Source organism: Ciona intestinalis, chromosome 14 (genome assembly GCF_000224145.3).
Source record: "Ciona intestinalis chromosome 14, KH, whole genome shotgun sequence".
Taxonomy (NCBI): Eukaryota; Metazoa; Chordata; class Ascidiacea; order Phlebobranchia; family Cionidae; genus Ciona; species Ciona intestinalis.
In genome coordinates, this window is record NC_020179.2 from 1,345,276 (window position 1) to 1,371,562 (window position 26,287).

At 36.3% G+C, this 26,287-nt stretch overlaps 4 protein-coding genes across 8 annotated transcripts in view; 1 reads left to right on the forward strand and 3 right to left on the reverse strand.

Moving 5' to 3' along the window:
* The window catches only part of LOC100179821 (testis-expressed protein 26), an 11,329-nt gene extending 943 nt beyond the window's left edge, over positions 1-10,386 (reverse strand). Inside the window, exons 1-7 of one of the 3 annotated variants that reach the window (XM_018814848.2) lie at positions 10,249-10,386; positions 7,870-8,239; positions 6,829-7,079; positions 4,945-5,107; positions 4,586-4,762; positions 3,969-4,139; positions 3,327-3,460 (exon numbers count right to left, since the gene is read on the reverse strand). In XM_018814848.2, the coding sequence (XP_018670393.1) occupies positions 3,438-3,460; positions 3,969-4,139; positions 4,586-4,762; positions 4,945-5,107; positions 6,829-7,079; positions 7,870-7,882 (798 nt within the window). In that variant the 5' untranslated portion in view covers positions 7,883-8,239; positions 10,249-10,386 and the 3' untranslated portion in view covers positions 3,327-3,437. Of the gene's footprint in view, positions 1-3,326; positions 3,461-3,968; positions 4,140-4,585; positions 4,763-4,944; positions 5,108-6,828; positions 7,080-7,869; positions 8,240-8,562; positions 8,822-10,248 lie in introns of those variants that run through there. The other 2 variants (XM_002120553.4, XM_018814847.2) reach the window with 2 other exon arrangements.
* On the forward strand, positions 73-3,509 carry LOC100177424 (mediator of RNA polymerase II transcription subunit 7-like). Of its 2 annotated transcripts, none has more exons than XM_009862427.2 (6): positions 73-281; positions 694-831; positions 1,229-1,422; positions 1,681-1,831; positions 2,428-2,658; positions 3,221-3,509. In XM_009862427.2, the coding sequence occupies exons 1-5, from the start codon at positions 198-200 to the stop codon at positions 2,650-2,652; spliced, it is 792 nt and encodes a 263-aa protein (XP_009860729.1). In that variant the 5' UTR covers positions 73-197; the 3' UTR covers positions 2,653-2,658; positions 3,221-3,509. The 2 variants fall into 2 exon arrangements, with proteins under 2 accessions (XP_009860729.1, XP_002122690.1); XM_002122654.4 differs by having other exon boundaries at positions 78-281; positions 3,206-3,509.
* A 1,753-nt stretch (positions 10,387-12,139) lies between the features above and the next one.
* On the reverse strand, positions 12,140-16,344 carry LOC100182202 (monocarboxylate transporter 3). 2 transcript variants are annotated; one of them, XM_026837468.1, is made up of 9 exons: positions 15,993-16,344; positions 15,787-15,930; positions 15,506-15,681; positions 14,957-15,124; positions 14,224-14,389; positions 13,617-13,744; positions 12,905-13,133; positions 12,399-12,597; positions 12,140-12,339 (listed from the first exon to the last, which is right to left on the reverse strand). In XM_026837468.1, exons 1-8 carry the CDS (start codon positions 16,228-16,230, stop codon positions 12,455-12,457), a joined length of 1,392 nt encoding a protein of 463 aa, XP_026693269.1. In that variant the 5' UTR covers positions 16,231-16,344; the 3' UTR covers positions 12,140-12,339; positions 12,399-12,454. The 2 variants fall into 2 exon arrangements, with proteins under 2 accessions (XP_026693269.1, XP_026693270.1); XM_026837469.1 differs by having other exon boundaries at positions 15,026-15,124; positions 15,993-16,343.
* A 583-nt stretch (positions 16,345-16,927) lies between these two features.
* LOC101242975 (monocarboxylate transporter 12-like) lies at positions 16,928-22,218 on the reverse strand. Its single transcript, XM_018814844.2, has 8 exons — positions 21,462-22,218; positions 21,061-21,204; positions 20,363-20,538; positions 19,763-19,861; positions 18,975-19,173; positions 18,041-18,162; positions 17,756-17,984; positions 16,928-17,055 (listed from the first exon to the last, which is right to left on the reverse strand). The coding sequence occupies exons 1-8, from the start codon at positions 21,745-21,747 to the stop codon at positions 16,928-16,930; spliced, it is 1,383 nt and encodes a 460-aa protein (XP_018670389.2). The 5' UTR covers positions 21,748-22,218.
* Positions 22,219-26,287: the final 4,069 nt, after the last annotated feature.

The following is a 26,287-nucleotide window of genomic DNA, read 5'->3' on the forward strand; positions in this document are numbered from 1 at the left end:
ATAAATATTTACCCTAAATGATGTTACACCAGAGTCATCGATTTAACACGCTGTTCTATGAAATCGGGAAGCCCCGACTTTATTGGATGTTCAATTTAATTTGTATTTTAAATGTAAAATGAATTAAAAACAGCAGTAATTTTAGAATAAACAATTCGGAGGCGGCAATCTACAGAGGATATTAACATCAAAACAAAATGGCGACCGCTCAGCAACAAGGAAATGCCCCAAACAATTTAGAAACCCAAACGCAAAGCTCTATGCCATTACCCATTATGAAGGTATATAACAATATAAGTTAATAAGACGGTAAGCCTGTCACTGGTGGCCAATAAAAAATGTTTTCAAAATATTCTTTAGGCCTTAAGTCAATTTTTGATACCAACACCAGAGTTCTTCCAAAAAAATAGACAGAGGGTATCAGTTACACCGAAGAAATGTTTTTTGACTAAAAATTTAATGCTATAATGAAAAATCCTCCTCCAAACTTATTTGCTAACCACTAACCTCTAACTACTAACCCCTATAGCCATTAACCCCCTAACCACCCACCTCTAACACTTCCCACCAGCCTATTATGTACCGGAGGATTCCTCGCTAGTGCCAAAAATGTTACTGGTTACCACTGTTACCAGCAACAGTATTACCAATATACCCACTACTCGTCATATTATTAACCATGTCGTTTACCAGTATGTAAGCCAGTACACTGACGAAGCTGTGAAGAGAGGTACAGCTCCCAAACCCCCAGCTCCTGTACGTACTTCATATGAGATGTTTGGGCAGGAATGCCATCAAGATGATGCAATTATAAGACCCCTTGAAACCCAGGTATCTAATTTAAATAAATCTAATATAGATAGACTAAACTCAACTTGTGGTGTACTACTGTTGTTCTTCACTGTGAATGGAAAATATTTGAGATCTGACTAAACCCCTTTCTCTGACCTGACATGGCCAATTAACCTCTTAGGTCAAAAACAGTATTTTCTCTTATGAAACAAATCTTAGTTTTTGGTTTCAATGTCCATTGATTATTTCGCTGCAAAAATTCCGGTGCTAGTGAAGAGTCTTCCTCCCCCCACCTTATTTACCCCTAGGTTAGTGGTTAGCAAATAAGTTGGGGGGGGGGAGATTCTTCACTAGCACCAAAATTCCATGGTAGGACTATGTTGCCACCCCAAGTTTAGTATCTATTTCCTCAGCCATTTGTACTTTAAATACACAGGGTCTGTCTCGCTTACACCCTGAAGTATATGACAAAAGAAACGAGCTGAAAAAGATAAGCGTCTCAATTCTGTGTAGTTTTCTTGACTTGCTTGATGTCTTGGTCAAATCTGGAATGTCCACAGCAAGAGATGAAAAAATAGAGGATTTGAATCTTCTGTTCATTCACATGCACCATCTCATTAATGAATACAGGTGAGTCTGCTCAATTTTAAAAATAAATGAATAAATGTAACTTATTTCATCCTTATGTGGCTGAAAACTGCCGTTAAGTGTCTTGCGAGCCACAATGGTAGCAGCGACAAGCCTTGAACCCATTACCTGGATTACGAGGCGACCCGCAAACCACTTAGCCACGGCACTAGGAAGTTGTTAAAACATGATTATAACTATCTAGTTTGATTGATGCCCTGTTGCTTTTTAGCATAAAATTGGATTTTTTTTTCTAACCAGGCCTCACCAAGCAAGAGAAACATTGAAAGTAATGATGGCATTGCAGAAGAAGAATATGATAGATGTGAGTGAAACTTTGTGCAAAAACATGGACAAAGCATCAGAGATTCTGCACCAATGTTCACAAGAACTGGCTGCAATGAAAGTAAAGGTAAACTAACAAGATTTAATGAAATGTTTGCACTTTTTAAATAAAAATAATTTAAAAAATATTTTACAAAAAAAATGCAAAACTTGATTTACTCTAAAAATGTACAGTCCCGAGCTTTTAACTAAATAATAAAATGTAAAACAGTTACACTCTAAACTTTAATTAAGTTTTAGTTAAAGATTTTTTTTTAACTTTAAGCTTTAAAAACAGCTTGAGTGTTTGAACATATAATATTGGGTCTACATTTTAAAAATGGTTTTTAGAACTAGTGTATAAAATTTTGAACTAGTGTTTAAACATACCATTAAAAATTTTTGATCGCAATAATAAATGTAACATTTAATAGTGGGTTTACCGGACTCGTTTACTGCAGTAGTTTTTACCGGCATTGTGGTTTTAACGACTGTCATTTTATTGCCAATTCTTTTTTTTTGTATAAATTAATCTGATTTTTAGGGAATAAATAAAACATTATGTTATGTTGGTGTGTAAACCGAACATGTTTATTTTTATGTGTCCCTTTACTAATAACACATTTAAGTTACATAAAGATTCTAACAGTAATATGTACCTACCTTAACGGTTGAATTCTTCAGACTGAAGCTTCTACAATTCTACCAAATAACAGCAACCACAGTGAAGGCATTGATTCAATGGACATTGGAAGTGTTTTGGGTTTCGACTCGAGCAGTGTAATTGACCAGTCCAACTCAATGATGGAGGTTGACTCTGGTTACCGTGAGAACAGCCATAATGAGGAAGACACCCAAGATGAGAAAGACATAATAATGTGCAGTTTTGTCGATGGAATGAAGGAATGACGTCAGGTAGTTATTATAGTACACATTTTGAGATTCAATCATTGTTTTTTGAATTATTTTTATAAAATATTTATTTGTTTAATAAAAGTAGTCGATACCATGACAAATTGGTTAGCGTGCCTGCCTCTAACTCAAGAGGTTACAGGCTGAAGGCTCGTTGTGTTATGGTTGGCGTTTGTGTCTTTGGACAAGACCCTTAATGGTAATTTCACCAAGCGAGTGGTCACTAATGGGCATTGAATTCAGCCGTACAGAATAAACAGTCAACCACAAGGTTGTACACAATACAAGGTAACTCCCTAAGCGGGCATGGGGTGTATGAAACAGAACATCTAGTGTTGTAACAATTAAATAAATCTAGTTGCATTCATTCAGTAGTTAGAATAGATAAATTTAACTTTTTTATCTGGAAAATGACTGTAGTTATAAGTTATAAAAAAGGTGTTATGTTTTATAAACTTCATGCCCGCTTACGAGTTTCCATGTATGTAACTTTGTGAGTAATTTTTTATGTATGACAGAAGAACCTGTTTGTTAAGTTACTATCTTACAGTGATATGTTAAACAAAAAGTGCACTAAAGAAAACAACTTCAAAAGTGCTGCTGCAAGAACGCCAAAGGAAAATGAGAAAGTGCTCAAAATCTGCATCACAACATCGTTCACACCAGACCAATGAAACTTTTAATAAGCTTTGTAATACTCAAGTGTAATAAAATTCAATCTAGCAGTGTACAGTGAAAAATTAATGAAACTAAATCGTGAAATGTTGGATGCTTATCTTCTTTTATTCATTTGCAGTTTCTTTTTCTGCAAGAAATTTCATTATAATTTTTTGTGTAAATCATAAAAAAATGAATATTTCATATTTTGGTATGTTTTATGATTTAAGCTTTTTACCAAGAGTTTTAGAAAGTTTAAGCTAAATATGACGGTTCTCCATACAGTTTATACGGTAAGTCAGACAGATGTTATCGCTATGCCACTAAGGCTTAATCAGAAATGAACTTATTCTAAAACAGCGATATGAACTAATAATACTTTTTATCGTCGCGTGGTGGTGCAACGACAGTCGTTATAACACGGTGTTCTGTTTCATATACCTCGTTACCGCTTTCAAGTTACCACGTATATGTACATTTATGACTGACAAATAAAAAACGGAAACGGTCGTTATAATACGGTGTTATGTTTCATACACCGCGTGCCCGCTTTACGAGTTACCACGTAAGTAACTTTATCGATAATTATTCTGGCTGAAAAATTGCTCACTAAAATGATAATGTTAAATATATCTTCCATACTAAATGCCTCCTACCCAAAACTCTGGAGTATCGCAGAAAATTGTCGATCACTTTTTTGTTACTCTGCTGGTTGAGAAGTTTTAGCAAGTCAGGTTTACTATAACGGTTCTGGTACGCTTTCTCATATGACGTCATTCCTTTGATCTGCTCTTGATTCTTAACATGGTCCTTAGTTACGGTCGGTACTGGCGAAGAATTATTTAAAATATAAATTGGGGTGGGAAAAGATGGGACACCTTTAGCACATAATATCTAAACATCCTGATCGTGTTTTAAACATTTAACAACGGTCTATGGGAGTCGTGAGGATACCGTTTTATAATTATTTGATTGTTCTTTGTTTACTACTAAACGGGACGAAAACATAGAACAAAAAGGTGTCCCACTTTTACCACCCTACTATATGTTATGTGATGTGATGATTACAGTAGGCTGGAGAAAGATGGGATACCTTTATCATTCTATTTTCTTGTCCCATTTGGTAGCAAATAAAGAACATTTAAAGAATTATAAAACCATATCTTCACGACTCTCATAGACCGTTGTTAATTATTTAAAACAAGATAAGGAATTTTTGCTATTATGCTAAAGGTGTCCCGTCTTCCCCCACCGTACTATATTATGTAGTTACCTGCACCGAGCGCTGCAATGCCTTTATTTTTATTACATCCATATCTTGTAACGTTTCCTGTTAGTTCTGGTTGCTGGTGAGGTTTAGTGTATGATAACCTTACAGTTGTGTCTAGAGGACGACGGATGCTGGATCTCCAATCTGCTGGTGCGTCGATCGCTTCTTTGACCTGGTATCCTGAAAAACATGTTGTTGTAAAAACATGTATAGTAGGGTGGAAGAAATTGGGACACTTTTCATTCTATTTTCTCGTTCAATTTGGTAGTACAGAAAGAACTTTTAAAGAATTATAAAACCGTATCCTTACGACTCCCATATAGACCGTTGTGTTTTGTTTAAAACAGTTTTCATGCACTTACCTTGTGGGATGCCTAAGTAGTCGTTCTGATATGTAGATTTCAACTGATCCTTCAGTATTTGGTCCATTACACCATCGCTTAATTCTCTGTAATTAAGATGGTCCGCTGTAGCTGTGGTCATGCCTTCTTTTGATTTGTTTGGTAGGCGCCATATCATGAAGGACTGAAACGTGAACAAAATTGACTATAAATAAAAGTCACATATTTATCCTGGCGTGGAGACCAAGAAAAGTGGTTATAACACGGGTGTTCTGTTTCATGCACCAAGTATGTAACGCTTCTACGATTTACCACGTTTACAGCGCTTACAAGTTACCACGTATGTAACGCTTACGAGTTACCACGTATGGAACGCCTACGAGTTGCCACGTATGTAACGCCTACGACTTACCACGTATTGTAACGCTTACGAGTTACCACGTATGTAACGCCTACGAGTTACCACGTATGTAACGCTTACGAATTACCACGTATGTAACGCTTACGAGTTACCACGTATGTAACGCTTACGAGTTACCAAGTATTTAACGTTTTTTAATTTAACATTTTTTTCATACAAATGTTCGCTTTCATTCTTTAGCACATTATACGTTTGCCTTTAATTATAGCGTAACAGGTAAGACGTTATATTAAATAGGCTTTACAATACAATATCGCTTTTATAAGCGACGCTGAAGTGTCCATTTCCCACCTATTGTTAAAAGCTATTGTCAAAACACCATTAACGCGTACATTGAATACCATATGTGTCAAGCATTGTAGCGTAAAAAATTGATACAAAACACAGACCTTAAGAGTATTGGCTTATGACATATGCTGGTTGTATCTGTTAACTGGAAGAAGATGTTTAGTTCATTATGTCTTAACCTACATACGCCAAACCAAGTTTAAAGGTTGAGAATTATGTTCTGTATATATATATAAATATAAAAAATGTTTTTTATAGGTATATCCTGGAATACGCAGCATAATTAAAGAGAACTGTGGGGTAAGAATGGACACCTTCAACGCATAACATCTAAATATCCGGATCGTGTTTTAAACAATTAACAACGGTCTATGATATTTGTGAGGATTTTATAATTCTTTGAAAGTTATTTGTTTACTACCAAATTGGAAGAGAAATAGAATAAAAAGGCGTCCCATCTTTTCCCATCCTACTATATTAAATAAATATGACTTTCAGTTATTTTTTTTGAGTGGCGGGGTAAGAGTCGTTGAAACAGGGGTGTTCTGTTTCATGTACCCCATTTATGAGCTACCACGTATGTAACTTTGTGGGAGATGAAGCAATTGGAACGATGATAGTAAAAAGATTTTAGTACCCTTAGCTCCAAATTTACTGTGTTTTTTTTACCACCGTTGTTAACAGTGACTAACTGTATTTGTATTGTCTTCAGCACACATTAACGTTGCTATAGCGCAGGTGACAAATACAACAAAATATTTGAGGTTCGGTCACATATTTTAGTGGTTATTATTATATAGTACGTTGGGCTAAGACCGCTCATGTTTTTATACTCTTTAGAGGTTAAACGTTAATAAAGGCTCGTCGTTGCTACCATTGTTAGCGTGTGTGTCCTTGGGCAAGACAATTAACGACAATTGCTCTAACCCAGTGGTCACTAATGGATAGTCTAAAACATGAAGCACGTAATATCCAAACATCCCGGTCGTGTTTAAACAATTAAAAATGGTCTATGGGAATCGTGAGGACACAGTTTTTTAGTTCTTTAAATATTCTTTATTTGCTACCAAATGGGCAAAAAAACATAGTAAAAAGGTGTCCCAACTTCTCCCACGCTACTATACTAATGCTTGATGTAAAAACACGAGTTAAAATATGATGAACTTTTGTTCCAAGCCACATAAACGACATTATACCTCGTGAGGATGCGGGTTATTATTCCTATTCCCCGATGAAGTACCGGACCTTATCGGTTCAACTCTCTTTTCGGATTTCCAAGAAAACTCATTCTGGCAGGTCGTGCTCCCAACTGGGTCCGAAATACGGTACGGTGCAGTGAAACCTTTCGAGGACATAGGGCGCGTAGCCTCTGCGTAAAGACCGGTCGCATAACCAGGGAATTCGGACTCATGGGTCGTTAGGTAAGGATCTTCAATTCGTCTTCTGCCTGCAAATAATTCTATAGTAGGGTGGGGGAAGATGGCACACATTTTTATTTTATTGTCCTATTTGGTAGTAAACATAGAACATTTAAAGAATTGTAAACCGTATCCTCACGACTCCCATATACAGACCGTTGTTAATTGTTTAAAACAGGATCAGGATATTTCGGTATTATGTGCTAAAAGTGTTTTATCTTCCCCACACTACTATATTGTAAAATAGGTTACAAATTGCGGTGTAAGATGGGATACTGTAAGAACCTATAAATCCCATATTCCCTGATCGTGTTTTTAACGATTAACTACGCTTCGTATAAGAATCGCGGGGATATGGTTATATAATTCTGTAAATTTCGTTGTTTACCACCAAATGGGCGAGAAGGGAGAATGAAAACGAGTACAATATTACTCTTATGTACAATATTAAATGAATTTATGTAACATTTTATGCACGCGTGGCGGGGAAATGACATTTTAACACAGGTGTTCTGTTTCAAACACCTCGTTACTTATTGGTGGTTCATTTGTTTTTTTATTTTTATTTATTTATGTGCGTGGCTGATAATTTGGACAGCCTATTAGTGACTACTCACTACTGGATTGAAGAAACTATACTGTTTCGTGTCTTTTCCAAGTACAAACACGCCCACAACGGTAGCAGCATGAGCCTCAAATAACACGCAAATTCTGGGCCAAATAAGAGCAGGACTCTTTTTACGGCGCCGGACAAAATGTCAAATATATAGGCTAAATTGTAATAGTATAAGCCTGTACTATTTCCAATGTATTTCTTACCAATATCAGCCATTGCAGAAGTCGGTCGTGTAACGAAACTTGTTTTACGGTGTTGGACGTAATGTTTCGACGAAGCTGGACGACTTGATTTAGGCCTAGATAACCGCTGAATCGAATTCAACTGCTTTTGATAAGCTTCACTTTTGCAAGGTGGTTTTGGTTCCTGAAAGGTAGTTTTTCGGAAATCCTGCTGTTTTCTGCTGCTCACAGGTGCTGTGGACGGTCTGTGGTGATCTTCTTTAGCTAGTTCGTATCTTGCCAATAGTTTAATGCAGTGCGCTTTGTCTTTTGGGTTTTTAGCACGTCTGTAGTACCATTTGACGGTGTCTGAATATCCTTGCTTTAATGTCCCACCGGTCTCACCGTGTAACTGTGATGTAATAAAGGACTGTGTTACGTAACAAAGTAACCCAAAAATACTGCAAGAGGACATTTTATAAGGAGAAATTTGGACCGTACAAAAGACCGTGTTTTAAAATTCAAGACAGAATTATAATAAAAGAGACCATCAGACTAATTTTAAAAGCTCCTTCACGAGGCATAGAATTCGTAACAATAGGCTACGGTCTCTGTAATAATACGCCATTGTCCATTTAAGTAAATGTAACAGTACAAAGAACGGCCTTTTAATTTAAAGTTAAGTACAGACCTTAAAAATTATTTGTTGTCAAAAAAATCCCTAATAGATCTTACCTTAGGCCTACTTTCCACCCATGCCGGGGTAGAAGGTATAGCCCCCCAATGGCCCCAATTCGTCTCAGTAACAGTAGGCATTATGTTGAAACTATATACAACTTTTCCTATACTAGAAATCGAATGACTGAAACTTTTCAAGCTCGTTACATTTAAGCCCTTTCGAAGGCAATAACCGCCTTGAGACAACAACACACGGGCTTACTTAGTGGGTGATAAATAGGCTACTGCATATTTGAAGAGGCCTAATTTCTCAAACGCTTATTCCAATGTTCTGGTATCTTTACATACAAAGTTTAAAAGCTGTAAAACTGTTACACTGTCCAGGACTGAGTATAGCATGTGTTTGCATAGTCAGTGTGTGTACACTGAAAATCGCTTTCTTTATGCTACTGAGCTCCGTCGCCGCGCTTATTGTTACGTCATAGCGAATAATTGAGCACGTTTCAATTGTTTATCCACTTGAACACAATGAGCGTAACCATGTGACGCGCGAATGGTTGTTAAGCGCGTACATTATCAATGAGATCACGTGGTTAGAGCACCCAAGCATAAAACCGTACATGATTTTAGCTAATTAAGGACATCAGTTATTTACATATACATTAGGATGGGGGAATATTTTTAACTTTATTTTCTCGTCCCATTTAGTAGTAAACAAAGCAAATTCAAAAAATTATAAAACTATATCCTCACGACTCCCATAGGTCGTTGTTAATTGTTTAAAACACGAACAGGATACTTGGATATTATGTATTAAAGGTGTCCCATCTGCCCCCACCCTAATATTTATTTATTTTCCTAAAAGAGATATTTCAATAGATTAATTTTTTTATACAACATACTTTAATGAACTGATCTGACGTTGTGACACAAGTTTGCGCGTTTGCCTCTAACCTAGAGGTAACGGGTTCAAGGCTTGTCATTGCCGTACCTTTGGCGTATGTGTATTGGGAAAACGAAAACAGCGATTGCTCCAACAGTGGTCACTAATGGGTTGTCTAAGTTGTCATCCATACATCAAAAAACAATGACCCATCAATTTACGTGATAACCCATAAGCGTGTTTATGAAACAGAACATCCCGTGCCAGCTTAACAGTCAAAACGAATTTAACGAGTTATACCATGAATTTAAACCGCAATATTAGGATAAAACAAATTACATTCATACATACTGTCACGTGTGCTCTCACAGAATAAGTTATACATTTTGAAAGTTCAATAACCGATATAATTCTACTCCAAAGCCTATTTAAGAATTAAAATATGATGAACACCCACCGAACAAGTGTTGAACAACAAAACGTATGTATATACTCCCCTTTATCTCTAAACCGATGCAGAATTGCGGTACGTATGCAAAAGCGACAAATAAAAATTATAACTTTTTAAGAATGGTGAATTTTAATAAGGAAACTGCTGTTGGATAAGATGGCATACAGTTAACACCTAAACCCCATATTTCTCGTGTATATACCAATGAACGCTCTTTTAGGGTCTCGGGGCTACTTATAATATAATCTGTAAATATTCTTTGTTTATTGCCAAATTGAACGAGAAAATACAGTATGAAAACATGTCCCGTCTTACCCCACCCTACTAGAAATCAAATAGGGACAATTGATAATATAATCAGAAAACAAATAACATTATTTTATATTCACTAAGCAAATTGCCGACTTACCTTCTGGTATATATTCCGTTTTATATATCTTTAATTGTATCTTCGTAAATAAAACTCTTCTTACGGCCCCAATAAAGCGTATACAAGTTACTAAACCTTATAGGCTACGTCTATATTCTAAAACACGGCAACAAAATTAGTATGACTGAATGATTTATATATAAGCCTATATTGTCAACTTATAATTAAAATCTAAGTGGTACTTATATACATACTAGCGCTATATTGGTTAACAACAAGCCGTTGCTATGGATAAGCACATAACTATTGCACATTCAACAAAGAACTGGGTTAAATTTGAAATGTCTAATAGCCGCATTACATCACTGGCAGTATACGTTATATATTCTATTTTATTCTTTATGTGAGAGGTCCTTTTAAACGCCTAGAGTTTGGACCAAAAGGTACGTGGTATAGTACTGTGGGGTAAGATGGTACACTTTTAGTACATAATTTCAAAGTATCCTGATCGTGTTTTAAAAAGTAAACAACGGTCTATGGGAGTCGTGAACATACGGTTTAACAATTCTTTGAATGTTTTTAGTTAACTACAAAATGACGAGAAAAATGAATGAAAAGGTGTCCCATTTTTCCACACCCTACTATAAATATAAACTAGAAATAAAAGTTAAACTGTAAAAACGTACCGTAAATAAGATAGAAACTGTAAGTTTGATAACCTACTTTCTAACTAACTTATATACTGATCCTTTCGATTTAAACAACCGTTCAGTTTTAAACAGATTGCCTGAATGCTACTGGACTGTAGGAATTTTGCTGAAACTGCGCGCGTAATCTTACATCGCCTGTGAGTTTTACGCGGAGTAATTTAAGTAATTAGTGTCGGCGTCCAAAAGAACGCGCCGGAAAAGAAATTACTCGACGCAGGCTATAACACTAATTAGTTATATCTTGCTTTTAATGCTCTTTTCTTCTTTATACATACATTATATAGTAGGTTGGGGTAAGATACTTCATTTTTTCGTGGCATTTGGTAGTATACAAATAATATTAGGAGAATTATATAACCGTAAATTAAATACATGTTAGAAAAATATGGGATATTGTGAGCTATCCATCTTGCCCCACAGTATAATATACATACAATAAAACGACCATACAAATTGCCTGCGGTACTTTCTTAGCATGCTTCCTTTTTGCTACATACTTTCACGCAGTTTGTGTGTATTTCCAAGCAAATTTTACAACTGACTGTCAATTACATTTTACAGCCACTTTCGGCTTGGAATTACCAGACTGTTTCGCCTAAGCAGTATAGAAAACAACAGGCATAGCTCTTTAGTACGCATCATTAAATTATACCGCTGTTTACTCATCGTATATTAATGGCCTGCTGGTACACAACGAACAATACGTTTCGACAGCGCCTTTTTATTGGCCTCATCTTCAACGCAATTGTCAAATATACAGACAATTCAATTTCGGCCAAGAGTGTCTTGTCACTATGGTACCGAGACATTCCGGGATCTAAATATATATGATGAACAAAAGTGGAAATGTAATGAGAAAATGTAATACCTGCGCATCAGCATTATATATGTTCTATAACTATACACTGAATGAGCTCATCAAATGTCAATTAGCCCTTTAAGAACAGACGGCTAGCTATATATATTCTAAATTTAAGTCTGCCTGACTTTTTAAAGGCACATTTTGAACAAATGAATCAACTTGTTTAACTTTATGGGTAACTACTTTTCTTATATTGCTGACAGTTTAAAATCCATTAGTGACCACTGGGTAGGACTATAATTTCCGTGAAGTGTCTTTCAAGGATACACACGCCCACAACGGTAGCAGCGACGGGCCTTGAACCCATAACCTCTTTGACTAGGTCAGGCGAGTTAACCGCTGCAACTAACAGCAAATATAACAATATTAACTGCTTTTATTTAATGCCAATGCGGTTTAGGCATCGGGTAAAATCGAACAGTTTCCCGTCAAAACACAGTGAGAACAGAAGTTAAGAAATCAAGTTGTGTATAGCATTCACCCGCTAAGTACCGTTTTGTAAAAACATGACAGTTTTTAATTAACGTGCAGATGGTAATTGCATAGACATTGGGAACACTGCAATTAAAATAGGATCTTAAAAAAACGAAAGGTAAAATCCTTGAAGATGCAATTACCTGACATTTCCTATTTAACTGAAAGGTCACCACAAAACGATGCACCAATTTAAGATTCAGGTAGAATCCAATGCCGGTATTGTAATTGTTTTGGTTTTAAGTTTGTGTAGAAAGAATAAGGCGACACAGGACATGCCATAAGAAGCAGAACCGAAGTAAAACGCGTTGGATACATCACCAGTGATATCAACAATATGACCTGAAATATTTATAGAGTTAGTATTTATATAAAATATTCATTTTAAAAGTAACTATATAGTAGGGTGAGGGGGGGGAGACAACTTTAAAACATGATATCCAAATATTCTGATCGTATTTTAAACAAATAACAACATGGGGATAGTAAGGATACAGTTATATAGATAATTTAAAATAATGCTTGTTTACTACCAAATGGGAAGATAAACGAGTACAAAAGCATGGACCATCTTACCCCAACCTACCATATATTGCTACATACTTAAAATTACACAAAAATGCATTGAAATTGCATAAAAAGTCGTTACCTATAAATATCGAAGCTACCGTACAGCTGAAATAAGCCACCACGTTCGTGTAGCCAAAAAGAGACGGGTAAACTTCTTTGCCAAAATCTTGCATATAAAACGCTGAATAGAGGCCGTCAATGCCACCCACAGTTAGCCCGATGGCCACACACACACACAGTAAGTATTCGTAACTTTTAATTGCCGGTAGAAGCGCATATAACGCTGCCGCAACCACGAATATGAGACACTGCAAATAGAAGTACTGTAAATCACTGAAGACATATAACAAATTGATATATAGTAGGATGGGGGAAGATGGGACACCTTTTCGTTCTATTTGGTGGTAAACAAAGAACATTTAAATATTTTTAAGTGTATCCTCACGACTCCCATAGTCTGTTGTTAATTGTTCAAAACACGATCAGGATATTTGTATGTTATTATGTGCTAAATGTGTCCCGTTATTCCCCACCCTAGACCATATAGTATTGTGGGGTAAGACGGGATATCGATATAGTCCAAAATCTTTTATTTTCTGGCAATGTTTTAAACAATTAACAACGCTCGTTTAGAGTCGCGAGGATACGGTTTTATAGTTCTATAAATATTCTTTGTTTACTACTAAATAGGTCGAGACAATTAAATGAAAACGTTCACGATATTTAGAAATTATGTGTTAAAGGTATCCCGTCTTCCCTCACCCTGCTATATGCACGTATACAGAACTCACTACAACGGGTTTCTGTTTCCGCCTCGGTATTTTGTTGAATAAAAAACCGCACAGAAGTTTTGAAGCTGTTTCACCGATCGCTTCGAATGAAGGTAACATGGACGCCCTGTTGCTCGATATATCTAACTCTATTTAAGGAAGTAATGAATGAATGAATGAATGTTATACTTATAGGTAAAATGCTCCGGGCTGTACATTTAAATATTCAATTATATTTTGCATTATTTTTTGTAAAAAATATTTGGTTATCGTATTATTTATAGGATATTTAGGAAACAACAGCCGGCATAAACAGCCTGCGTCGTGGCAAAGTGATTAGTTGGCAATTTCTGTACCGCATGTGTGTTCTTGGGCAAGATATTTAACAACGATTGCTTCAACCCAGTGGTCACTAATGGATTGTCTAAATTGTCAGCTGTAAATTACAAAAAAATATAAAATGAAAAAGTTACCGATAAAGTCTTATACGTTAGCGGACACTAGGTGTATGAAACAGAACACCCGTGTTGTAACGACTGTCATTGTCCCTCAACGCGAGGATAAATAAGTTACATTCATTCATTCATTCAGATACAGGAGTCTTTCTAGTACTAGATCGTAGTTTTACCTTTTACTGCATACGGCACCAAAAACGATAATGAAGAATATAAGCCAACACAGTGACATAGAATATACAGGTTCGATAAATAGAACGCTGGCTCACAAAACAAGCGAAGATCAAAGTACAGAATTGCCCTGTTCATAATAGTGCTGCACGTTTCTTTTGAATGAAGCTGAAAAGTAAGAAAATTGCTACTAGTTGGAAACACTGAATAATGAAAAATCAGCATATATTCTAATTCAGTTCCCGTTTGACTTTGGACTGGTATACTGGTCAATATCTTGAAATGTTCTGTATGGGTCGACATGTTTAGTTTTTGCTACGTATAGTAAGTTATGGTAAGGTATACGGTAGGATGAGACATCTTTTCATTCCTTTTCCTGGTCATATTTAATAGTAAACAAAAAATATTGAAAGAATTATTAAACTGTATCCTCACGACTCCATAGACCGTTGTTAATTGTTTAAACACGTTCAGAATATCTGGATATTATGTACTAAAGGTGTCCCATTTTTCCCCACCCTACTATATCTGTATAATATATTATTATTATATAACAGGGTCGGGAAGGCGGGCACCTTTAGCACATAATATCAAAATATCCTGACCGTGTTGTAAACAATTAACAACGGTCTACTGAAGTCGTGAGAATACAATTTTATAATTCTTTGAATGTTCTTTGTTTACTACCAAATGGGACGTAAAAATATACTGTCCCCCCCCTTCCCTACTGTATACCTTGCGATATAAAAACAGACACTTCACGCCATACATTAAATATATGCTTGATAAATTGACTCTACCGACCGACGTTGCATCCTTCTGGTCGCAGATTTGACCCGCTGACTGCACAGGTCGCATTGTAGCACCAACTGCTACAGCGTGAAGAAATATCCCAGAAATAATCTGAAATAAAAAATAATATTTAAACTGCTGCTTTTTCCACTGCTTGTTTGGAAATATATAAGTAAACATACGCTACGTTGACTTTTAATAGCAGGCTGTGTTTGACGCCGAAACAGAGTGTGTAAATAAGTACTAAGTACTAGTGTACACGACAGCGTACAGTTAGCGACAGTAACAACACATAGGACGCTAGTACTAAAATAGTGGCGATAAATTTGATTGTAAGTGATATAGGATTTACAAAACACGTTAAAGTTTGTTTGCTAAAGACACTAATTGTTTTCTAATACAATTTACTTACTTAATTCCTGCACGCTTCGCTTCGCCGCAAATATCAAGGGATTTGCTTTAGAATAAATCAGACTTTCTATTCATGCTTACCATGAGCGCGCCTCTCCAAGCGTAACTTTGTATAAGGATTTCACAGAAAGGGTTTGCAATAAATGAACCGGCACTTGCACCGAGAAAAACAAGCTGTAGAGCAAGATGCTGTTTTCGCTCAAAGTAATCGTTCACTGCCGCGAAAACAACGATCATCTGGACGCCAAAGCATACGCCTAAACGCACAATTAGACGTCATAAAGTACATACATTTCGCTTCAACTAGTCTAGCTCACTTTAAAAGTTCACGAGAGTTCATTTCGTAGAGGTACAGTTCTTACCTGGTATAGCGCCATAGCAGAGTATAAGTTTCCAATATGGCCCTGGAAAGGAAGCGGTGAAACAAGAAACCGAGACTATGATGCCAAACACGATCATACACCTGCGACAACCAAGGCGTTTTATTAACACAGGCGCAACAGCACCTGTGAAAAAAAAACAACAAGTTCATTTACTCGGTTAAAACAGCAAGTATACAACTTTTTACCGGATACACCAAAGAAGATGAAGAAAGCACCGATTAGTTGTGACACTTGGGCAAAGTTAATTCCATACTCTTGCATGATGCTTAAATAGAAAACTGGAAAACTTCGTTCGGTTCCAAATCGAATTACTCCGAAAACAAAACCTGCTGCCACAACAACCCATCCCCAGCCGCCGTCCAAGTATTTGCGGTGCGTGACTACGCATTCTACATTTTTGTTGCAATCCGCTACTTCACGCATACTCCTGTACACACAATCCTTCGCTTTGAACCTAGACTTTGCTTTTAAACTTACTCAATTGGAAACACAGACACTAAACGAAAATACGAAACCTACAAAGAACGTCATATATAAATGACTGCAAAGTTTAGGTTCCTAAATTTACACCAACACAAAAGCATTGATTAGTCACAATATATCGAAAACTGAATGATAAGCTTGTGAAATTGATCAATCTGCATGGCTTAAAACAGCTACGTTAACCTGTACTGTACAGTAGTAAGTATGTACACCGGTGTTTACTCTTAATGCTGTGGCACAGGCGGCCAATTTCCGCCCACGTTTTGCATTGCTGTACTGTTTCCTTTAACAAACACCGTAACTATACACATAAATAGCATACTTCATATACTTATAAACCGCTTGGCCAGGCACTCAACGGACTGAAACTAATGCTGTTGCGTTGCGATACCAATTTGTTACGATACAGGAAAGAAGAAAAGCTTGTTGCTTACAGCTGGCTGCGGCCGTCGCTGTCTGGACTGCGCGCAGTCGTTTTGCGGAATGGCCTATATAATCTACTTATTAGGCCGATGTGTACTATACAAACAGATAGCATTCAGAAATGTGTATGTTGTCAGTTGCAGGCTTTTAATAGCTACTGTCCTATCAATAATCAAAAATGAATTACGCATGATAAATGTTACAACCAAATAACTCATCTATGATTGTTTTCATCAGTTGTAAGTTTGTGTAATAGAAACATTACAACTGCTGCTAGGAAATACGAGAAACCGCCGAAGTAAAACGCACTGGATACGTCTTCAGTAATGTCCACTATGTGACCTGAAATATATGTTGATTTAGTATTAATTTTTAGAGCAAAACATTTATCAGTACGATCTGCAGTTACTGCATGGCGGTTTACTTAAGCCAATATAAATTAAAAAAACTGTGCAATGCCTAAATGTAGCCTACGGCAAACAGGCAGCATTATAACAGTGGTATTGAAACGTTCGTATAATAGCCACTTGATTGTGAGTTCGATGCTCGATGTGGCTACCTTTGTGGAAGCGTGTTTCTTGGACCCCACACTTAACGACCAATGTAATAATCAGGAATTGCTTGTCCAGCCACACAATAAATTGAATAATAAAATAACCTAAAAAGTTGTGAATGAAAACATGTTCCATCTTACACCACCCTACAATAGTAAAACTCGTAAGCGAGTCATATATATGCATTACAAACATATAGTACCGTGGTGTCAGTTGGGACACCTTTAGCAATATCTAAATATCCTGAATGTGTTTTAAACAATTAACAACAGTCTGTTGGAGTCGTGAGGATACGGTTTAAAAATTCTTTGAATGTTCTTTGTTTGTTTAGACGAAAAAATGGAATAAATAAGTTGTCCAGTCAAATGAGACAAAAAATGGAATAAAAAGTTGTCCCGTATTTCCCCACCCTACTATATAATTCGTAAGCGAGTCGTTTATAACTAAATGTCATACAACACCTATAAATAATAAAATACTTTGATTACCTATTAAAATTGTAGCTCCAGTTGCACAGCCATAACAAAACGTTGCACTATATCCGACTAGTGATGGATATAGGTCGTCGCCAAACATTTGGGCCGAAATTTGATAAAATATTCCGTCTAAACTGCCGGCAAATAAGCCGGTTGCGGCGCATGTGGCCACGAGCAAAGGATAACTCGTAATCCATGGCAATACAACGAACAATACGGCAAGAACGAGATACTGAAAACACTGAAAGTAAAGTTTAAAAGGTGGGGGTCTAGAAATATAGTAAAACAATTTCTTACCGCTATTAATTTGAACTTTGAATGGTGAATTTTGCTAAAAAGAATCCCACAAGTTATTTTGGAAGCAATTTCGCCGATAGCTTCAGCCGATATAAGAAATGATGCCTTTACAGGCCCAATTCCTGTTAATTTATATTTCAGGTTTTTACATCATCACAAAAATCGAATGTTTAATAATAAACGAGCGAGTGACATGTATTTATCCTTTCGTAGCGGGGTAGGCTAAAAGGGTTATTATAACAACGTTCCCACATATACATAATTTATATGATACTGTCGGATAAGATGGGATAGTAATGTCTTTTATAGTCGTGAGATACAATAAAGACCTCTTTCAAAGTCGTGAGGCATAATTTTGTAAATGAGATATAATTTTTTGTTTGTTTACAATCGAATGGGACGAGAAAACAACATGAAGACATGTCCCATCTTACCCCATCTTTCTAAGAAAACAATTGGAACAAATATAGTTTGGAAACGTAGGCGTATAGCTTAAAACATATAGTAGGGTGGGAGAAGATGGGACACTTTTTCAATCTATTTTCTCCTTCAATTTGGTAGTAAACAAACATTCAACGATTTTTTATAAAACTTTATCCTCACGGCTCCCATAGATCGTTGTTAATTGTTTAAAACACGATCAGGATATTTGGTTATTAGGTGTGAAAGGTGTCCCATCTTCCCCCACCATACTATATATTTACCTTTTCTTCTATTAGACGTTTAACTTGAAGATAAATAAACATAAATAACTCACTTGTCCGCTAGATGCAGAGAACACGCTTATTTTTGTTCAATTTAAAGTAAATATGTTTTTAACTGTACGCGTGTTTAAACAACTGTTATTTTGTCGCTATACCTTGTCCGTTTGTTTGACATATCTCTAAATAATCAAATTTAATAGACAAATAAAAGTTACTGTTATTATACTTACGAATTGTGGCTAGCGGAACCAAAAATGATAAAGAGCAATATAGAGCCAGGACATGGAACAGATATTGCAAGATATTAACGTAGAAAGTTAGGTGGCAAAATAGTTCCAGGCCAAAATTGGCCTTCGCATAGGTAAGCCATCCAGATGAAGAATTTGTTACAATTTTAATCTGTTTCAACTCATTTTTATTGTCGTCGATCTAAATAAATAAATAATTAAATGAAATGAATGAATAAATGGACGAATAATTGAACAAACTTTGCTAAAAATTTAACTTTTTGGATGATAAGTTTGTAGAGCTTTTTTTTTGTTTCAATGTATGGTTCACAATTTATTTAGACAACCTATTAGTGACCACTGGGTTGGAGCAATTGTCAGTAAGTGTCTTACCCATGGACACAGACGCCCTAATGGTAGCAGCGACGAGCTTTGAACCAATATCTACGGCTAGAAGCAGGTGAACTAACCAACTGTGCCACAGTTCCGGGTTGAATAAATGTAACTTTACTTTATCCTCGCGTGGCCGGAAAACGACAGTCGTTATAACACGGGTGTTGTTTCATACACCTCATGCCCGCTTACAGCGGTGGGTATTGTGAATTACAAACTCACTACAATTTTGAGCAATTCCTTGATTATTTTATAGGGTAGGAGTAACGATGAATTTACTATCTTTGTTGGTTTTAAGAATTGTTTATATCGCAGCCAACACGAAGAAATAAACCATACCATCAAATGTTTTGATAAGAAATAAATGTGATAAAAGTTAAACATATGCGAAAACCTACCCTGATTTTGGGCTGAAGGGCACCAGCTTCATTTACACGAAGTAACGGCCGCATGACGGCGCCAGCTGCTGTAACTTGAAACAAGACACCTGCGATTATCTACGAAAAATAAGCCAAAAACATTTAGTATTAAAATAATAATATGAAAAACATAAGATAATCCACAGACAATAAAACAAAAAAAGTAATTAACAAATAAATTTTATATATTCAAATACACGTCTTCAATATTTGTTGTAAACATATTGTTTAATAACTTACATCTAGTACTGTGTGGCAGAACAGGATACCTAAAAATCCCATATATTTTGGGTGTGTATTAACAATTTACAACGCTCTTTTAAAGTTTTGAGGATACAGTTATAAAATTCTGTGAATATTCCCTGTTTACTATACCAAATGGAACGAGAAAACGTAATGAAAACATTCCCCATTTTAGCCAAACTTATTATCTACTAATTTCTTAATCGTTATATGGTCGTTATATAGTTTTAACAGACAACATGTACCATTTTACCCCAACATGTACCATTTTACCCACCACGTTCCACCTTACCCCAACACGTACCATCTTACCCCAACCTTACATATATATCTCACCATTAATGCTCCATTCCATGTATATTCGATGATAAGTGCGGCGAAAGCGGGACCGAGTATCAACGGTCCAAATCCGAACCCGAGTAATAGGATTTGAAAAGCCAACGATTTCTTAGTAGGGAAATACATGTTCACTGCTGCGTGGCTACACACCATCTGAATGCCAAGGCATGCACCTGTGATTAAAGATAAACACAGATTATTGTTGGTAAATTATTTGTTCTCAGACGGGGCCACTGCATATGTTATAACTCGGATGTTATGTTTCAAACACGAATGAATGAATGAATGTTACTTAATTTTCTTCTCGTGGCGGGACAACAACAGTCGTTATAACATGGGTGCTCTGCTTCATACACCTTATGCCTGCTTACGAGTTATCACGTATGTAACTTTGCGAGTAATTATGTTTTTTCTCATTTGGAACGAATAGCTAACAGGTTGGAAATCCGATTAAGGACCAATGGGTATAGGAGCAATTTCCGTTAACTGTCTCGCCCAAGTACACACACGCTCGCAATGGTAGCCGTGTCGAGCCTCGAACCTGTACACTCCGTGCTAAAGACAGGTGCACTTACCATTTTAACCACTTAGGCCTATATACTGTATGTGTAAACCACCAGAATAAATGAAAAGAGTTTAAAACGATTTTTTTAACGAAAATTTTTGTTATTTTTTAATTTAGGACTAGTGTATACCTGGTACTGCACCATAACAAAGCACAAGTTTCCAAAACGGTCCAGGCAGTGAAGCTACAAAGCAAGATGCGGAGGCCACTGTACCGAGCAACATAACGCAGTTTCTGCATCCGATTCTGTTCGCTAACATATGCCCACATATGCCTAAACATTTTGTTAATTTACTTCTTAAACTAAAATTAAATTTGGATAGTAGTGTGGGGAAAGATAAGACACATTTTTTTCTATTTTCTCGTCGCATTCGGTAGTAAACGAAGAACATTCAAAGAATTATAAAACCGTATCCTCACAGCTCCCATATAGACCGTTGTTAATTGTTTAAAACACGATCGGGATACTTAGATATTCTGTGCTTAAGGTGTCCCATCTTCCCCACATTAGCACTGTATGAGTATACTTACTAAGCACACCATAAGAGATGAAATACAGTGCAAGGATCTGGGAAACTTGAGAGTAATTGACATTGTACTCGTCCATAATGCTTTCGTAAAACAAAGGGAAACTCCTTTCAAAGCTAGATTTTATTGAAGTAAATCCCATACCAGCTATAACAACCGCCCATCCCCAGCCGCCATTTTTCTGTTCCGGAATTTGTTCATCGTTATGATTGGTACTGGTATCACATTTGAAATCTTCTTTTGAACTTCTGTGTTCGTTTAAACTTAACATGCTTAAACTTAAATCCATTGCTCATTGGGTTGATTACCTTATACACCGAAGCATCCATAGGAAATACAAGAACTTAATAAATGATATAGTAGGTTGGGAGAAGAAGGGACATGTTTTTATACCATTTTCTCGTCCCATTTGGTAGTAATGAAGGAGCATTCAAGGAATTATATTACCGACTTCCAAGAATTATTAACGACTCCCATAGACCGTTGTTATTTGTTTAAACCACGATCAGAATATTTGTATATTACGTTTGTGTCTCATCTTACCCCAAATGTTATCTCATCTTGCCCCTACTTACTTTACTAAAAAAATGTTTCACCAATAGCTTAAACAAGGTGTAGAAGAGTGTATGCAGAGCTCATTCACACAGTATAACTAAATCGTGCACCCTTTAATCACAGCATACACCCACAGCGCATTGCGTCTGATAACCATAAGTAACTGTACTATATAAACTTCCATCTGGCACAAGCAAAGTTTTAATATATAGTAGGGTGGGAAAGAGGGGACACCGTTAGCACATAATATCCAAATATCCTGATCATACTTTAAACAATGAACAACGGTCTGCATGGGAGTCGGGAGGATATGGTTATCTATGTCCCATCTTCCTCCGCCAAACTATACTTAACGTTCTTTATATCTAAACTGGAAACACGAACTACTGGTTCAATATTCTTCATGCGAGTGGTAGGCAATCTTTGACAAAAACATTTGGTACAGAAAGCCTAAACTCAACGCATTGTATTGAAGCGCAGTTGTTTATTGGTACCTATACTCTGCCTAACAGAACATACTTTTTGCCGGGTGTACTAAATATAAACAACTAAAGAGTTATGTGTTTTTTCTAATCGTCAAACACGAATTACTGATGCGATATACCTTGTATGCATGCGAGCCCAGCAAAAATAGGAAACGTAGTCTGCAAAGCGACGCAGCGTGTTTTGTTTACATGAAGCGGAAACTATTACGCGTAGCCTACAGAAAAAACAACAATCAACACTAAACATAGATTAAATCAGCACACGAGGTTGCTATTATTGTATGTCCTTTGGCAAGACACTTAACGTCAATTGCTCTAACCTAGTGGTCACTAAAGGGCTGTCCAAATTAGTAGCCATATACATAAAAAATAAAAATAAAATAATCACCCACTAGAAAAGTAACGTACATAGTAACTCGTAATCTGGCACGAAGTTTTACTCGTGTTATAACGACTGTCGTTTTCCAGCCATAGAAGGATAAAGTAATTTACATTCACCGATACATACCAACGAAAATTTGTGTATACACAGAGATATTCAAATGTAATGTAAAGATACCACGGTTTCTAAATAATGCCCCCGCCACGTGATTCGAGAACGACGCCGGTTTTGTGAAATCGCATTCTCTTTAAGGTGTTTTACATGGTCTTTTTAGAGTTACTCATTTTCGTAGACATGTTTGTAACCGCATGGTGTCGCACGCGAGCATTTTTTTTTTTTTTTGTTAAAACCGGTATGGTATAACTGCAAGGTATGGAAGATAAAGAAACGTTATTTTTTCCATTCAAACAAACACGAAAAAGCTACATGGCGAATTTCAAATATATATTAATCTTTTGCTTAAAGTAGCATCTTTAATCTCATATTCATATATTTTAAAATCTGAATATAAAACACTGTTTACTGGCCCCGACTTTTGACTTTTGACGACTTTAAACTTATTTCTTAGCACGTAATTCTAACCATTTTTAGAACACCTTTTGTCTGACATCGAGTAAAATATGGGCCCCATGTTTTTGTCTTTAAATGTAACCTACGCTCAAAACTAAACTAGCAGCCTAACTGGGTTGCTTATAAAAAGTTAAACACAGATCCACGTAATATACGACACATTCAATAGATAATGGTCTTAGCCTGACTGTCATGCAAAAACAATTTGCCAGAACGCATATACACGTGTAAACCCCTTAAAATATAGCATCGCCAAGAGCAATTCAAACAGATGGCTGTTTTATTGATCAAAACAACAGTACGATAGTACATGTTTCTCGAGGTATTAATTATTGCTTTTTATACAGACCTGCACCCCTGATTGCTTTAACGTAAAACTAATGAAGTTTCACAATTCCCAGTGATGCAAGATATACAATTCATATAAAAAAATGTAGGAAAGTGGCTAAATTGTTTAAAAAATTTAAAATGAAAAAATATTGCTGAAAATTGTTGAAGTTTGTGATGCACCCTTGCCTACCTTTTTGCACTGGTGCACCCCTGGCATATTTTGGTGCACCGTGCACACCGGTTGAAGAGCACTGTTCTACACAATTAACAACGGAAGTCGCGAGAATATACGATTTTATAATACTTTAAATGTTCTTTGTTTACTACCAAATGGGACAAGAAAATAGAATAAAAATGTGTCCAATTTTCTCCCATATGTTCTATTCTATATGCGTGATGTCATAGAGCGAGGCATTTCAGTACGAGACTTGGGGTTTAGGGGTTTTGTTCCGTTATAAGACATTCATACGATAATCAACAAGTTTAGTGTATTCTGATTTTACACTGTTTGAAAATCAAACAGCTAAGTTGTGTATCTTTACCTAAAACCATAAATGTCATGAAAAAACTAATTAAATACTGTATTTTAAAATGGTGTACCGTTTGTAGCCATCAGGCTAACTGAAAAGGGTGTACGCTTACGCGTCGTAGATTACGCAATACCAATTTTCCGAATGTTCTCGCTTTTGAGAGAAAATTTCATGACTTGACATTAAACAGGGATCACATTCTAGTTTTAGAAAGTAAAACAGGTATAGCTGTCAATTTTATTGGGAAACTATATTCTCCCATATTTGCGTGCGTGGGCGCCATACAAGTCCAAACGTAAAACCAGAGTTCCCGAGTGCGTGAATCCGTTACGTTTTATATTTAAAACCTTAAAACAGGAGAATTGACTTAAAAACATAGGTTGAGGCAAGCACACTGAGCTGACCTTAGTTCGAAATGCTATTTCGTAACAGACAGCTCTGTTACATCATAATAAAGAATGCGGAAAAAACGTCAAGCGTATAAAACGTTACCTTATGCGTGATAGGTTTATGACCCAACGCTATTTATTTTGCGGTAGTGATTTAACTAAATTGCAAGTAACAATGTAAAAGTGCGGGGGCGTTTTATTAACCTGGTACGTATCTTCCTTATTGTTGGACTGGCATTTAACGTTTTATAGTTACGTAATAGCCAAAAATATTCAGTCCATAAACTCCTAAATTAAAGTAACACTTAAACGTCATGTTTACCATCACTAAATCAATATACATACTATTTTTATGTGCAATTTTTATTTAGAATTTAAGGTATAGTGGGGTAGGGGAGATGGGACACTTTTAGCACAAATAATATCCAAACTTTCTGATCGTGTTTTAACAATTGACAACGGTATATGGAAGTCGTGAGCATACGGTTTTATAATTCTTTGGATATTCTTTGTTTACTATCAAATGGGACGAGAAAATAGAATAAAAAGGTGATCCAATTCCCATTTGGTACTGAGCAAAAAAACATTTAAAGAATTATGAAATCATATCCTCACGACTCCCATAGACCGTTGTTAATTGTTTAAAACACGGTCAGGATATTTGGATACTTTGTTCTACAGCTGTCCCGTCTTCACCCACCCCTATATACCCGTGCATTTATTTCAATTACAGTTAAATAGCTTGCGTGCTACTGTTGAGGGGGTTTACGTGACTCATAACAGGGTCACAAATTTAGCGGATTTTTGGATCAATTACTTAAAATTCTTCAAGTTTTTGGTCAAATTTAGGGGCAGTGTGACTATACCACCCACGATGTCGTTGCGTTATTGGCTTATCTTTTGCGTTTATAGCTTCCTGTGGGCCTTCCGGGCTCTTGAAGCTCCTATCTAGTCGATAAAACACATTGCCGTGATGAAGTTATACTTTGATGCGGTCTACGAAGCTGGGCAAGTATTTATTCGCAACATAACGCAAACATCCGAAAGCTCTTCAGGTGTGAGTCGCAGGAAGTTTTATATTTGTTCTCTATGCGTTCGCACCGCAGTGGGTAAAACCTATAGAGTTTTCATATGGCCAACTAAAAAGTAATTGGGAAAGAAAAATAGGTATGGAGAATTAAATGAAGTCGTGAATCTCAACAACTGTTCAATAAAAGGCTGAAAATATCTTCAAAGAGTTCGGTTAAGTCACTTTCTTTGTTCGTTTATGTAAACGTTACTGTTTGGTTTATTTTCTTTCACCTTTTTTGCACTATTCAGTGAAAGCCATTCATGATTATAAATCATGACGACGGTTTTTCACTTTTGCTGGATCTTATATTGCGCAAGGCTTTGCAAAGGGGTAACGTGCTGAAGGCTCTTTGGGGCCTAAAGAGAACGGGTTTCAAAAGCAAACATTGGTTTTAAAACACAAGCACACGGCGTAACGTTCACAATGAAAGGAAAATTCTCCTTTTGACTCCATTTTCTCTTTTCACTTTCACACGTTACGGACTTATCTTATTCTTTAGGAGATTAAAAATGTAAT

Coding starts and splice junctions, on each gene's coding strand:
- LOC100177424 (XM_009862427.2), top strand. CDS start 198: ATGGCGACCGCTCAGCAACAAGGAAATGCCCCAAACAATTTAGAAACC. Junction 282..693: donor TGCCATTACCCATTATGAAG/GTATATAACAAT, acceptor GTCGTTTACCAG/TATGTAAGCCAGTACACTGA. Junction 832..1,228: donor TAAGACCCCTTGAAACCCAG/GTATCTAATTTA, acceptor TTAAATACACAG/GGTCTGTCTCGCTTACACCC.
- LOC100182202 (XM_026837468.1), bottom strand. CDS start 16,230: ATGCGTGAAGTAGCGGATTGCAACAAAAATGTAGAATGCGTAGTCACG. Junction 15,931..15,992: donor CATCTTCTTTGGTGTATCCG/GTAAAAAGTTGT, acceptor TTTTTTTCACAG/GTGCTGTTGCGCCTGTGTTA. Junction 13,134..13,616: donor GGAAACAGAAACCCGTTGTA/GTGAGTTCTGTA, acceptor TTCTATTTGCAG/TGTCTCATATTCGTGGTTGC.
- LOC101242975 (XM_018814844.2), bottom strand. CDS start 21,747: ATGGATTTAAGTTTAAGCATGTTAAGTTTAAACGAACACAGAAGTTCA. Junction 19,174..19,762: donor CCCTTCAGCCCAAAATCAGG/GTAGGTTTTCGC, acceptor TTATTTATTTAG/ATCGACGACAATAAAAATGA. Junction 18,163..18,974: donor GGTTCCGCTAGCCACAATTC/GTAAGTATAATA, acceptor ATAAATTAACAG/GAATTGGGCCTGTAAAGGCA.